Here is a 15,319-nt window from a genome sequence, read left to right on the forward strand (position 1 = left end):
ATTTTCTTGTGCATTGACTTGGTGAACAGTTAGCACCACCCAGTGGGAAATATTTCCCGCAGTTGACATTTTATTTATCCTCCTAGAGTCCCCATTAGTAACTGGGACGTGCTATTTGTGATTAATGTCATTGTAGATTTTTTTAATCAAGGAATTTATGATTGAAAAAGACTTTGTATGTTCTTTTTTTCATTTTTTGTACTTCTGAACAGTCACTCAAGTCATTTCTCTCAGCTAGCCAGTGTGGTTTTTCTAGCATACTGTTCATACCACACTGAAAGAAGTGAACTTTCAGTTATCATGCATAAGTCAGAATCATATAAAATACATATCTTAAAGTTCATGAGGATGTTACTACTCCCAGAAGTTCTCAGCTGTTAAAGGCTGTAAGTGTGAGTGTTAATGAAGGTAATTTACATATACTAGCCACTTGTAAATAACCTCTTATAGAATATTTAGAAATGTTGGGTAATAATGTGAATTATTAATGTCTAGTTTTTCATTTTATTTGCACACATCGTTACACACAAAATACCTATCTCCCTGCTGCAGAGTTGGGAGAGATAATACTAAATACTCAGGTCAAAGGTCAAGTAACAAGCTAGGAACTGACATACTATACAGTATTTCTAAGGTAATACAGAGATAAAAAGTTGAAATTTGCAGTTTCTTGCAAAAATATAAAATGAGGAGAAAGGCTGATGAAAAAAATCCTCCAATATGTTCATCTTTTTTGTAAACAGAAAGAGGAACAATCTGTGTGGGGTTTATGGGAATTGTAGTCTTTTTTTCAGACTGGTAGATATTTTTGACAGATTGAGGCTGCTAATCATCTTGACCATTGTCTTATTTTCTTCATAATAATTATGACATTACATTGTGTTGAAATGCTGACATGAAACAGTAAATTATTTGTATTCTGTATCCACTGCTGCACAGGCTGGGATATCTGGGGAGGTTGAGATTCAGATAGATGTTTTGAGAGCTGGTGGCTCTCTGATCCCAGGGGAGACTCTTATCATAGACTCTGTTTATCTCCCTTTTCCCCCATGTAGCCCAGCTGGGTCAGACTGACAGTACCACTGCCATACCCTGTCAGTCATACATTGACAATCAGTAGAAAAAAGATTAACTTGAGCTCAGAGAAATCCATCAACCATTGTTACTCTGAAAGAAGCTTGTGTTGAAACACTTTCTGTAAAGCCCATGTCTGTAACACTATTCCAACTAAACACAGGAGAACAAACACATAATGCACAAGAAGAGCTGCTGTAAGCCTCCATAATGTAATGTGATGGGTTTTTTGCCTATTTTATGCCTTTATTCACTGTAGAAAGGTGACAGGAAAAGATGTGAAACAAAGATCCACCACCAGAGTGGAATCAGGGATGTTGTGATCAAAGTATACGGTATATGTCTGAACCGCTAGGCCACCCAGATACTCCATAATGCATTGTCAGGTCTGATGCATTATTATAACAGTAATAAGATATTAGTTTACAGTCTATCACCAGTGCGTCTGTTTTGCATGAAAGATTATAAAGCCTCGTGAACATCAAGGTGGTTTCTGTAACCATAATAAGAGAGAGAGTGTGGATTTCTAGAGAGTTGATGGCAGCTTATTGTATTTTCTGTTTAAATACACTGTAAAACATCATACAGGAATTTAGTGGAATCTTGGAAACTATTTTTTGTCATTAACATAACGCAAATATATGTCAGTTTAACAATTTCAAGTAAATTCAATTTTCAGAGCACTTGAGAACTTCAAACCATGAGTTCTCCTGACTTGAAGTCTTTCGACCTGAAATAATGAGTTGAATGAATGTACTACTGAGAGTTCACTCAACTCATTAAATTAAGTTTCATGTAGGTAACACAATCAGCATATAAACAGACTTCCCAACATGCACTTGTTCAGGGTTAAAACTCTCCAGAGACCCCTCTGTTTTATAATTTGAAGAAAACATGATGGAAACTGTTGGTTGAAACTTGCTGTGTGTCTTTAACACGTGTTAAGATGAGTTGCCTCTTTTCATAAAAATGTAATCCATGATGGTTAGTATTGAATTCAATCCTTACCACCATACACTCAAAGTTGAATAAATTAATTGAGAACAAACTTGCTACTTGTCTTTGTACTGACTCTGGTTCCAACAGGAACAAGTGAACTGTGAAAATATAAATGGGAAGTAAATCTGACTGTGACATTGTTCAGTTTGACTAAACAGTTGTCGATTGAACTCTTAGTTTATTGAGCTTATCTCTAGTCGAGTTAATGTAACTCAGACAACTTAGAACTAATTAATTCAACTGAAGTTCAGTTAACTCACATTTTAAAAGCTGTTTAACATTTTAAAACAGCTTAAAATGTTTTACAATGTATTGTAAAAGTATAATAATAGTGTAGGCATTGTGTAGGCTTCAGCCTGTGTGAATATCTGTTCACACTTAAGAGCACAGATATTCTGAGTGCAATGAAACATAGAAAGCACATAGATAACAACAGACACAACAGAACAAACTGCAAAGTAACATTTCTCTTTAATTAAAGATTTCAATTTTACAGACATTTTTCCATAATCTCAAAATCTTAGAACACAGTTTTTGTTTGGCTGCAGCCCAGCAAACAATGTCAGAGGGGTAAGAAGCTAACATTATTAGCAGCTTAGCACTCTTGCTACTCATTGAAATGCCATACTGAGCTTTCCTTTCAAGAGTAAACTAGCAGCAGTGACCATTTGCCATTAAGGTAAACTGATGAAACAAAGTGAATAAAAGATGTACTTATTCATATTTGAAATGATAAGCAAAGCTTCATCTTACTAGCGTAATGTAATTTCTGAGAAATCTGACGGTAAAGTGAAATCTTATCTCAGGCTGCGGTAGAGTCTTGGCTGATATGAAAAAATGAATCATTCATCATCCTCTTCCTCACTGTCCTATGATTTGTTTTCCATCATCCTCCTATGTTTTCCCTTTCCTTTATTCTCTTTCTGCATTTGTTTTCTCCACAGTCATGCTCTCTCTCTTCTCCACCCTCCCTTCTTCCTCTTCATCCTTCTCTCCAGTCCTCCTCCTCCTCGCTGTCATCCTCTCCCTCGACTTCTACCCAGTTCCAGCAAGAGGCCCAGCCAGAGCAAGGGGAGTGTGGCCACAGAGCTCCATAAATCCAGCCTGTAATCAGTGTGTACCGGCCATAATGAGCGGGAGATAGTGGAAATATGTTGATTATCTCCAAACATGAGGGGATGAGGGGGCAGACAGTTTGGATACACACTTTCTTGAAGCTGTTCCAGTGGCATAAATAGCTGTCTTTACATGGAAGCATGGGAGAAAACACACACACAGATACACTTTAAAGGCAGCTGCTGACCTGTAGATGGAGATGCTCCTTTGTGTGCACCTGTGGCTCAAGTAACTGTCCTCATATAGTGTGCACTGTAAATTATAACAAGGTTATTTTGTATTACACTGAACAATGAAGCACATATAAAAGTGGATATCTCTGATGGACCACAACTGGAACTATATTCTGTTAAAATAACATCCAAATTGAATTATTAAATTATTTGGCAGTAAAAATTGAAGCATTGTTGGATTAAAATCAATACAGTGTTCTTCATCTGTGCAAAGACACATTTTGTTCACAGGTTATGTTTGCTTTGATTCCTTCTGCTGAAATATGACTTCCTTGAAATAAAAAAAGCCACAGTTTTATTAAAAAAAACAAAACATGACATTAATTGAAAGCTGCACTGATCAATATTTTTTATTAAAATTATTGATCAGCATTAAAATGCATAAAGTGAAAGGTTTCAATGATAGTGATGAACCAACAAAGAATGATCACCCAGTTCTACAGTTCCTCTCAGATCTATGGTACTTTTTACCCTCTTTTAGCTCGTTGTTTTGGTTTTCCAACCCACAATTTTACTGTTTTGATTCAGACTCACAGCTCTCATCAACCTCATTTTCAGCCTCCGAAGGCTGTTTTCTTTGAAAAAGCTTTGATTAACCCACTGTACAGTACGTGCTCAGCACCAAACAGCAGACAAACAAAGTTAGCGACTAGCTGGTGAACATAATGGAGCATTTACTATAGCAGCTAAAGAGACAGATAGTTCCCTCAGAAGTTGGTTGAAACCAAAAAAAGACCTAAAATGAGAGTGAATATTGGACTTGGACACAACTCATAATAAAAGGTATGACTGCTTCATGTCTGCTAGATATGTTAATACATTATACAACACTTCATAAAGTGATAATATCAGTGTTGTGTTTATAGCTTGTTCTGCTGCCATCAAGAGGCAAAAAAGTATTAATGTAGCCTCAAAGTAAAACATAGACCACTCAGTAAAATTAAGTAACTTAAATGTTGAACGTTTAATTAAATGGAAGTGAAGAAAAGCATTTAGTAATTATTTAGGGTCAGGTCTAAATGAGGGAATATCTTTTGGTAGAATAGTGTTCATCCCTCCAGTAGAGTTCAGAGATCTGTAGAATCAATGCCAAGGCTGAGGAACACCATTCTTCAAAAAGATATTCCCTCATTTGGTGTTTTGATGATGGTGGTGGAGAGCGCTGTCTAACACATTGGTCCAAAATCTCCCCTAAGTGTTCAATTGGGTTGAGATCTGGTGACTGTGACTTCATACTCATCAAACCATTCAGTGACCCCTTGTGCCCCATGGATGTAGGCATTGTCATCCTGGAAGAGACCACTCCCATCAGGATAGAAATGTTTCATCATAGGATAAAGGTGATGACTCAGAACAACTTTGTATTGGTTTGCAGTGACTCTTCCCTCTAAGTGGACTCAAACCATGCCAGCAAAATGTCCCCCACAGCATAACAGAGCCACCAGATCCCCTCACTGTAGGGGTCAAGCATTCAGACCTGTACTGGTATTTGCTTCAATTTGTCACCCGTCTGTAGTATGATTCAGGTAATCTATGGAGATTATCCAACTATGAATTCAAATCTTGATTTATCCTGACTTGAAGATATGCAGCAACTTTCCTCTGTGTCACTTTATTTCATTGTCACATGCCTGAAGTCTCTTCTGTCTTTCTTTCCTGCAGAACTTGTGTTTACATGGTGAACGTTTTTCATTCTAACTTCACTGTTTGCACAGTCACAATCTCAGTTTCGCTTGTAGTTGCTCTAACAAAGTGTCTGGCTTCTCATGTCCTGCTGTAACCTCCGCCTTCATACTCAAGACTCCAGCAGCCCCAAATTAGTCATCACTACACACGGGAAATGGGGGCTGCTAACCCCCCCTCCCTCTGGACAGATTTATAGAGGTAGCCTTGAACGCTGGGCTGTTGCTCGTGGAGCTGAGCCCATCTTGTTCAAGGGGGAGATGATTTCAGTAAGTCTGGGATCTCATCCGTGATGAGAGAGAAGGTCTGTAGTCTTCTCTTATCCACCCTACAAGCATATCAACATGACTTATTGGGTTGGATTTCAGTGTTGAGCTCTCATTTTTGCAGTTACAATGTAATCATACAGCAACAAAATACGAATCAAAGTGAATTACGAGTGGAGATACAGAAACTACAAATACTGTGAAAGGGAGAGACTTAAAAGTATTCATTTTTCTTGTATCTTCAGTCAAACTGTACTAATATCCTGGCAGACATCAAGGGGATTTCTTTTAAAATTGCAGCTAGATGCATTACCTTTCATAAAGGAATAAGCTCTATAAGAATAAAATACCCTTAAAGCTGCTGCAATTTAGCTCTTTTAACTATCTGAGTTGGATTTATTTGAAAGGTGCACTTTTGGATTTGTTTTTTTTTTTTTTTTTTTTAACCTATTTACACAAATGATATGAAAATGAAGTGAAATGTCTGGATGTCTTCTAGGTTTTGTGGGATTCAAGTAGTGTTAAGTTCACATTGTCCCATGAGTGCTGCATGGTTTCATACAACTTGAAGACAGAATATAGCTTTGTAAAATGTGTAAAATGTGTATGCATCAATCTACATTGATATTCAGTTCATACATTATTTAAGCGTGCAAAACTTTGATCCTCTGACTTCTCTAATGCTGGTAAAATTATTATAAAATTTAATCTCACCATAACTGAAAAAATAATTATAAATATTCAGCTATAATATAAAAATAAACTAAACAAGACAAAAGGCATGTTTTTCTCTAAAACCATGGTACAACCTCCTAACACTGATATTTTCATCAAAGGTGAAAAGATTGACATAGTTACTGACTTTAAATATCTTGGTGTGACACTGGATCCAAATTTGAACTTTAAGAAACATGTTAAAAAAAAAAAAACGGTTAAAACCATAAAGTACAACTTAGCAAAATTTAGACATATTAGAAACTGTTTCTCTTTGGACGCAGCCAAGATGTTTATGCATGCTATGATTCTTTCCATATGTCTTATTGCATCACATGTTGGGGGCAGGCTGGAGTAACAGCCATAAAACCTCTTAGGTCCTTATACAAACAAACTCTAAAAACTCTGGACAAAAAGCCAAGGCATTTCCATCACTGTTGAGTAGTGGAGAAATACAATTTACTGAGCTTTGAGAATTTCAGATTATTTTCAAATTTGTGCCTAGTTTATAAAATTTTAAATGGTTTGGCCCCTCCTCCACTATGTGACTTTGTGTACACTCACTCAGTACGTTCTATTAGATCCTCCAGAATATCCTCTATACAAGATTGTACCATACCATTTTGTCGCACTGCATTTGGGCAGTGCGACAAAATTTCTCTGTGAAAGCCACAACTCAGTGGAATGCCCTAACTGATGATATGAAGAGCTGCAGTTCAATCAATACATTCAAGACCAAATTAAAAAATCTACTTAAGACCAATCAGCTGTGTGACCACTGAGTCTAAACTCCATCTATGGTCTCATTTGCACAGGTGGTCTTGCTTTTAATTTGACAAGTTTACATTATTAATTTCTAATTGACATTGTGGGTGTATGTGATGTGCTGTTGTGTGTAGCTTTGTATTTTGTATTTTGTATGGTGTGTTCTGTGTTTTTTTTGCTTTGTACTGTTTGTTGTTATGCTGTTGTATGTTTTGATTGTGGGGGACTGCGGCTGTAAATTAGCTTTGAGCTAACTCCGGTGTAGTGCATCTTTAATGTTAAAAACTGTACACTGTTCCAATAAATAAATACAATCAAACAATCATAGTCATGGGATGGCAAAGTGCCTTAGTTACAAAATTTGCCAATGCCAGAACTGGAGAGATTCAGTAGTTCAAGTGAGCCCCAACACTTCATTATTATAGTTTGCACAAAATAATAATTGCATAATTGTTAATTTATGCACTAATTATGTTGATTAATTTACAGCAATAACACTTTAGCCTACTTTCATTCTTTTTATTTAGCATTTATAAGCAGCATATGAACATTTAATAAATGGTTAATAACTCACTATAATGTAGTTGTAAGCAGATATATGGACAATAATTTACAGTATTTGTTAGTAATTATAACTCATCTTATGAAAACATATTTTATATTATAACAGTTGTCTTTCACTATATTATCTTTAATTATCTGTTTATACAAGAGTTTATATAGGAGAACTGAAGGATGTCCACTGGAGGACTTATAGTTGTTGACAAATACATTACTAAAAACCCTTATATCTATATCTATATATTTTAAGCACTTATATCTGAGCTGACTTTATCAAAGTTATCAACTAGGTGAAGTGTCTGGAAGCTACAGAGTCTAACAGTTTAACAGTTTTGACACCTGGATTTAAAATGGGATTAATGCTGATCATTAATTCATTAAAATTCCTGTCCAAAATATAACTGAAAGATTACAGTATATATAAGTCTTGGGATTGCCTTATTTCTTATCTACAGTCACTATCCTGTAAACTAACTGATGATGACTACTAGCACAGTATCAGTTCCGACAGGAGCAATACAGCTTATTTATATACATATGCAGCAGACTGTTTAACGCTAACTAACTAATAAATATCCAATGTTTTTATTCATGGATCACGAGAAGATCATTTGGGTTATATTAAGCTCACAAAATATTTGAAGATTTAAATTTTACAATGAAATAATTCTCTCATGACCAAAGTTGGGGAGTTCAGTTTGACCCCCTGAGGTTTAATGACACCAACAAGATTACTTTTTGCCTCTAGAATGTGTTTGTTTGAAGTAAATAGTGATTAATAACTAACACACACAAACAAGCTGTTACTGTAGAAACTTTTACTCAAAGTAAAAGGTTACATTCTGTGGCAGAGTTGTAATGAGAACTAAGTGGTCAGACAGCTGCTTTGTTCCCACAACAATCCCTCCCTTACTGCTCATCATCTATCTGTCCATCCTTTTACTCCCACACACACACACAAACACACACACACACACACACACACACACACACACACACACACACACACACACACACACACACACACACACACACACACACACACGCTACAAACATCTTAATAAAAAAAAAAGGAGATCCATATTAATATGCATTTTTTTAAAAAGCAGGTGACAGAAATCTTCCATACAGTGAAAGTAACATCTGTCAACATTAAAACTAAAACACTGTACAACCTGTAAATCAAGATAAAAGGTTACACACTGTTCCTGCATGTAGTGATTTGTGGTGTAATTAGTCAAGTGAAACAGCAGCCTTTTCATCTCCTCATGTTCAATCCGCTCCTGACTATGGTTGAATGTAACTAAGTACATTTACTCAAGTACTGTACTTAAGTACAACTTTATGGTATTTATACTTTACTTGAGTATTTTCATTTTATGCTACTTGATACTTCTACTCCACTACAGTTCAGAAGGAAATATTCTACTTTTTACTCCACTACATTTATTTGACAGCGTTAGTTACACTTTGGATTAAATTTTTACATAAAATAACATAATGATGACCTTATAAATTACACTGCATTATTGAAGATTAAACCAGTGGTTCCAAAACTGCTTGACGTGTGGCCCTTTTACAAAAAAATCAGTGTTTGTTTCTCTTTGTCATGTTTCAGATGTCTATGCAGTTCCACCAAAGAGACATTTCCCCTCACATGGTTTCAAGTAAATAATAGTTTGAGGCCCAAAGAGGTAAAACTCCCCAATATTTCACAAAAAAATCAAATATTGAAGAAAGGTTATTAAAAGTTAATCCAAATTTGCAGCTGAGCCATGTTCTTTCTCAATCTATCATCTAAAGACCCCTCAGATTTATCTTGTGACCTTTCAAAGTAGTTCAAACTAGCTCCACAGCCCGATTTTCTGCAAAACAAGTACTTTCACTTTAGTACTTTAAGTGAATTTAGCTGGTAATTCTTATATATTTTTTATTTAAGTATGATTTTAAATGCAGGACTTTTACTTGTAATTAAGTATTTTTACATTGTGGTATTGATACTTTTACTTAAGTTATGGATTTGAGTACTTCTTCCACCACTGCTGCTGTCTAATGCTCACAAGAATGGATCTAAACTCCTCTCCTGTGCTGTTTGTGTCAACCTGGATATGTGTATCATACACACAACAGCCTGGTCCCAGCCAATAAAACAGCTGCTGGATTTTTCGGGAAACCATCAGTCTTTTTAACTTTGAGGGTACGACAAGCAGTTTCTGAATTAAAGAATGAAATGAATATCCTGAGGACAAACTGACTAGTGACATTTACAGACTTTTCCAACAGCTGTAGCCAAAAATGGCAAATGTCTTTGTAGCTGCAGGTTAATTTAAGGCCTAACCTTCATACTTAGACAAACAAAAACTGTAAGAATGCATTTTTTCTCCATACAAAGTATACAAATGTCTGCTGTCCTTTTGCTTTTGGAAGGCAAAAGGTATTGCCATTAGTTTTGGCTTAATATTCAGTAACTCTGTAATTGCTTTCAAGTTGCTGATCAGTGTCTCCAGATAGATGTTGAACACTTTTCTTTGACTTGTCCTTTGCTGTCAATAGAATCTAAGATTAGAGATAAGAAACAATGTGAAAGTTACGTCCCATGTGCTACTATCACTCTTTGTCTGCTTCTATGGCGGGGGTCAGCGGGTGTGTCCCGTCCCGTCCAGGTGGAGGAACCTGATTGGTCGGGACTCCTGATAGCAGCTCCCCCACGCTGCCACAGTAGAGCAGGGAACGCATGGGCCACTTCTGAGGAGAGAGACAATACACTTAAAGATTAACTCTGTGATCAGGATATCCTAGATGAAGCTACAATTTAGTCAAAAAATCATCTGGCAAAATGTGACAATATGCTACTTTGAAATTTCAATTTTATTGGTCATTCATTAAAGGCATGCTATGCAGGATTTGTTGGTTGCTGTTTGTTATCACAACATTCAAATTAAACATCACAACATGTTAATTAAAGAGTATGGTCTAGACCTGCTCTATGTGAAAAGTCCCCTGAGATGACTTTTGTTGTGATTTGGCGCTATATAAATAAAGTTGAATTGAATTCAAAGTGGGCCCCTCCTCCTTGGCTCAATGACACCAGATCGAGGTGAGAGAGAGATAGAGGGAGAAAGAGAGAGAGAAAGAGAGAGATATACACACACAGCGAGAGCAGTGGTCGAGTGAGATAGAGAGCAAATGAAGAGAGCGAGCAGCGCTGGCGAGAACAAAGGCGTGAATCAGATAAATAAAACGTTATTTTCTGATTGTTTCATGGTGGATACGTTCTAAAGCACAAATAAACACGCCCACACCTCTGCACAACCCTGCAGGAAGGTGCTGCATTGCCAGATTTGGTGTGAATGCAGAGCTTCATGCTGTCCGCTGTGGTCTCTCTGCTCTGCGTGTGTGTAGCTCAGCCCCGCCCTCGGTCAAGCAGACACACAGACCTGCAGCTCTTTATACATCCATGACACAGAGACACAGAGCAGAGCGGAGCAGAGGAGAGAGACGGAGACAGCGATGTAACCTGGTCGCTATGCTACAAGTCCTGACCTCACACCCTGCATGCTGTTATTGGCTGGGGGCTACACACCCACTGCCCAAAGTTGATGCCCAGAAGCATCTCGAACACAGCAAAATAATAAGAAAATAAGAAAATACAGGCAGAGGGCAGAGTCTCTGTAGATACATACACCACCACACACTTCTAGTGGGTCGTAAGTGATGATTTAGAGGGATTACTTTTGTATGAGTCTATAAATTGTTTATTAGGAAAATCCTGCATAGTATACCTGAAACATATTATGCAAATACAGTTCTTTAGTCATAAAGGACACAAATGTAAATGAGAATGCAAATGCAATGTGAAATTGCATTGACAAAAACACTGTAAATCAAAATTTAGATAAACATTTTTAACATTTTTAATTTTGTCTTTGTCACATTTCTTGTTAACATCAATGTTTTTGTAGGTATTGGCTTCCCAACGGTCTATCTGTGTCTGCCAGTAACTCAAACATTAGAGCCCCCCCACCATGCAAAAATATGTTTTTTCTGTTTTGTTTTGTTATTATACTTGGATGTTTGAGTTTCACCATGAAGAATGATGTGTGTGCAGAGTTTGATGCTGGAAGGCTGTTTTCACATTAATTTGCTGAGGGGAGAAAGTTTCTCTGTGCTCACAGAAAATTTGAGTTTTAAGGTATGTACATACAAGCAGGATTTGTGACACAATTGTAACACAATTAATTTGGAGCCAATCATGGTCCAGTATGCAACTTATACAAGTGTGATGTGGAAACTTGAAGCCTCCAGTGCACATACACTAAGAATGGACTTTACAGTGAAGTAGGAGACATTAAAACTTTGAAATGAAAAATATTTGCATAGTCTTAGATTATGGATTTTTCAATGAGGCAGAAGGAGTAGATGTTGTTTTAAGAATTTTTAACAAGGTAATAGACCTTTTTTTTGTGGAAAAAAACATATCAGACACAAATTACTATTCAAAGACTATTTTTACATGTCTTAAAACATGTGGAGAGGACCTTTATTTATTTGAGGTAACACTTAACATGTTTGGTACATCCTGCTAAATAAAAACTAGAATGAAGTAATTTCACTCCCCTTTTTGACCTGTTTTGTTGGTCAGGTCTAGTGGGTCAGCAACCTTTTTTTAAAATCATATTTTTAAAGTAAAGTATTTGTTTCGGTTGGTCATTGAAGCAGCCGTGAACTTTAAGATCCAATCTTCTTAATGGGTTTGGATGAAAGCTTTGTGTTTAATTGAGAACAGCTCATGGCCTTCTGTATGTATTGCAACTGATAAAGTATTCAGTGACTTTTCTCATAAAATGTCCAACTGAACAGATGTAAATGTTTACATGACGTCACACTGTTATATTAACCATTATTGTTGCCAAAAAAGGCTGATACCTGTTATAACCAATAGTAATAATGTTATAACTATCATAATCAATAACAGTATCAACCAATGTATGTAACAATATAACAATGTAACAATTTAATGAGTGCTGTTATTCTAATTTGGTACATTAAATTACTGGTCAAGATTTTAAGTACATAAAACCACAATAATGACATAATAAATTGTGGTTAATATAAAAAAGTGGTGTAATTTATCAGTAATTAGCCAATTGCCTTTTCATTTACAGTGACTATTACAGATAGGTAGCTAGCTCTAGCTACAGAGCTAAAATAGCTAGCTATCTAGAAGTCATTATGGTGGCTTTATCTACTTAGATATATAATGATATTCCATGATTACAGACACATGACCTGTGATTGACAATGTTTAATCAGTCTCTCTACAGCAGGTGCAGCACCTGACTTGTTCATAAGGACAGAGTATTATCCAGCAGGTCACGTTCTATGTATGAGTAACAGTCAATGGAATGCACTTACTTTAACAGGATGCAGGTATCCACCTGGCCGGGAGGGCAGGGTGTGCTCAGCCAGCATCCCTCCCTGGTCCAGGGTCTCTGTCAGGTGGGCTATGTAGTTGGTAGCCAGAACCAGAACATCCAGCTTGGACAGCTTGGTGTCAGGTGGGACTGATGGCAGAGCAGCCTGTGGACAGAGGAGGGCAGAGACAGAGCTGCATTCACTGACATCCAATTCAAAATGATCTTGGACATATTTAATACAAATATGATTCTAAGGTTAAAAGTTTTTATTTACAAGTTCTGGATTTTACTATATAGAATCAACATACAGTATGGAAATAACTGATTACAGAGACTGTTTTAGCTTTTCTTTTTAAAACTTGTGTATGTATAGTATGTGCGTGCATGTATTTGTATATATATACAGTATAATTATACATTTTTTTGTACATATATGTGTGTGCGTGCGGTCCACCTGCAGGCTGTGGAAGGCCTGTCGCAGGTTGCGTACACGGCTCCTCTCTCGCGCTGCGTTCTCCGGGGAGTGCTGACTCCGTAGTGTCCTGGTCTGGACCACAGACCCACATCCAGAGCCAGAATTTGACCTGGACCCACACACAGACTGCACCTGCAGCAAATGACATGCTTGGAGCTTGACATCTCTGCACAAACATGACCATAAAAAAATAGAAAGATAAGGATTCTTTTGTTCAAATGGGGGAGTTCAAAATCCTAAACAAAAAACTGTTATTATAGAACCTCAGTTTCTTGCATACTTACTGTGTACAGAGACTAGAGAATCCATTAATATAGAACATTTGAGAGCATAATTTAGTGAACAATTGATTTTACATTATAGCAATATAAAAGTCTGTTCTGCCTGTTGCACTGTACAAAAGTACTAATTAATGATTAATGAATATTATCATTTGTGCTTTTAGTAACTGAATGCATCTCTGTGAGATCAACAGAGAATAAACTGATAGATAACGGTTTGGTGAAGCTGCTCTCCATTCTTCATTTTAGCAACACTACTGACAGTGTTTCTGTTGTGAGATAAGAGCTTTTCAGCCCACCTCAATAAACTTGTTGGAAAACATGTATTAGTTATTTGTTCAAATTTACAGAACTTGTTGAAAACCCTGTTCAAGTTTTGTTTTTTAAAAAATTGCCTCAATTTTCTGAGTACCACACGTCAAATTAAGTTATTAAATCATGAACACACACACACACACACACACTCTACTGCAAACAAAACACAGCTTCATTCTTGTGTAACAACAAAATGAAACTGAATAAACAAAATTTAGGTGGGTGGCTCCCATGTTATTTTGTTTCCTGTTATATTCTGGTATCTTCAATTTATGATGAATGTTGTGCAATATCCTCTCGGATGCCCAGAATTATTAGCCGCTGCATCGCCAAATCAGTCTTTGAAAACGGAGTCATGCTTCGGTTTCAGTCATGCAAACTGGACTCACCCACTTCCTTGGCTCCCGGCTGCTGCGTACGCTCTGCCTGTGTCCGTGCAGGGATGCTGGGTTGCCAGCTGCACAGGCACGCTGGCTCTGCAGCTCTGCTGTTGAGCTGGACACAAGCTGGTGATTCACTGCAACTGACATAAGACCTTCCAGAGGATTCACTGCCATGGATTCCGCCAAAGAGATACAGTCCCAAAGACGGCTGCAGACTGTCCTGAGGTGTCGAGAACTTGAATCACTCAGGCTACTTTCATTAGCTGGGTGGAAGTTTGCTATCCAGTGTTGGAGACTGTTGTGAAGTTGGCTTTCACTTAATAAGTACTTTCATAAAGACGCAACAGGAAACAGTCTGAGGTCATTTTTACATCTAATCTGAAAGCATCTTTAAAGTCCACTAAAAAAAAAATACTGGTTCAAGAAGAGCTGAAATTACTCATTTGATCTCAAGAAAAGCATAAACATTCAAAATTTTCAATAGCTACTGCAGACTGCTCTGCTAAAGCACCTTTCCAGAGTTCACCAAGCCTCTGTGGGACCCCCAGTTTGACCCAGACCCCCAAACAACTGGTGAAAACTCCACAATCACCAGCTTCTTCTTCTTCTTCTCTGTGCATCACCGTCAATCCAGAGAATTCTTCCAAGTCTGACCCTCTCTCTCTCTTGCTCTCTCTCTCTCTCTCTCTCTCTGCTTGCTTCCTTATCGGGTGAGGTAATGTGGGGAACTTCATGTGGTCCTTATCTCAGCCGCCCGGTCGTCCTGATCCTCCCCTGGCTGTTTGGCTGCCAAGAAGAGCAGGCAGGCAGGCAGTCAGGCCTGGGGGAGTGCAGGACTGGGAGGGTGTCCCGAGCCAGGGCACTGGGGAGCTTGGGAAACTCAAAGCTGTGGTAACAGCTGGACAGGGGTGGGATTGGAGGGTCGGGGGCAGTGCGACATTGAACATTACCAAAGAGAGGCGGAACTGGATCCTGGTTTGGTTAACAACATTTGGGGCATCTCAGCACTGTGTGACTGAATTTGTGACCTTCATGTA

At 37.6% G+C, this 15,319-nt stretch overlaps 1 protein-coding gene across 1 annotated transcript; it reads right to left on the minus strand.

Moving 5' to 3' along the window:
- Window positions 1-9,102: 9,102 nt before the first annotated feature.
- Window positions 9,103-15,133, minus strand: LOC122965803 (transcription factor 24-like). Its single transcript, XM_044330025.1, has 4 exons — window positions 14,289-15,133; window positions 13,283-13,435; window positions 12,827-12,991; window positions 9,103-10,156 (listed from the first exon to the last, which is right to left on the minus strand). Exons 1-4 carry the CDS (start codon window positions 14,454-14,456, stop codon window positions 10,019-10,021), a joined length of 624 nt encoding a protein of 207 aa, XP_044185960.1. The 5' UTR covers window positions 14,457-15,133; the 3' UTR covers window positions 9,103-10,018.
- Between the last annotated feature and the right edge of the window lie 186 nt (window positions 15,134-15,319).

This window comes from Thunnus albacares, chromosome 16, assembly GCF_914725855.1.
Source record: "Thunnus albacares chromosome 16, fThuAlb1.1, whole genome shotgun sequence".
NCBI classification, from domain to species: domain Eukaryota; kingdom Metazoa; phylum Chordata; class Actinopteri; order Scombriformes; family Scombridae; genus Thunnus; species Thunnus albacares.

What these genes read in the sequence shown, in the direction of transcription:
- LOC122965803 (XM_044330025.1), bottom strand. Translation starts at nt 14,456, where the DNA reads ATGGCAGTGAATCCTCTGGAAGGTCTTATGTCAGTTGCAGTGAATCAC. An exon ending in GCCGGGAGCCAAGGAAGTGG is followed by an intron (nt 13,436 to 14,288) that starts GTGAGTCCAGTT and finishes CATTTGCTGCAG; the next exon opens with GTGCAGTCTGTGTGTGGGTC. An exon ending in AGGCCTTCCACAGCCTGCAG is followed by an intron (nt 12,992 to 13,282) that starts GTGGACCGCACG and finishes CTCTGTCCACAG; the next exon opens with GCTGCTCTGCCATCAGTCCC.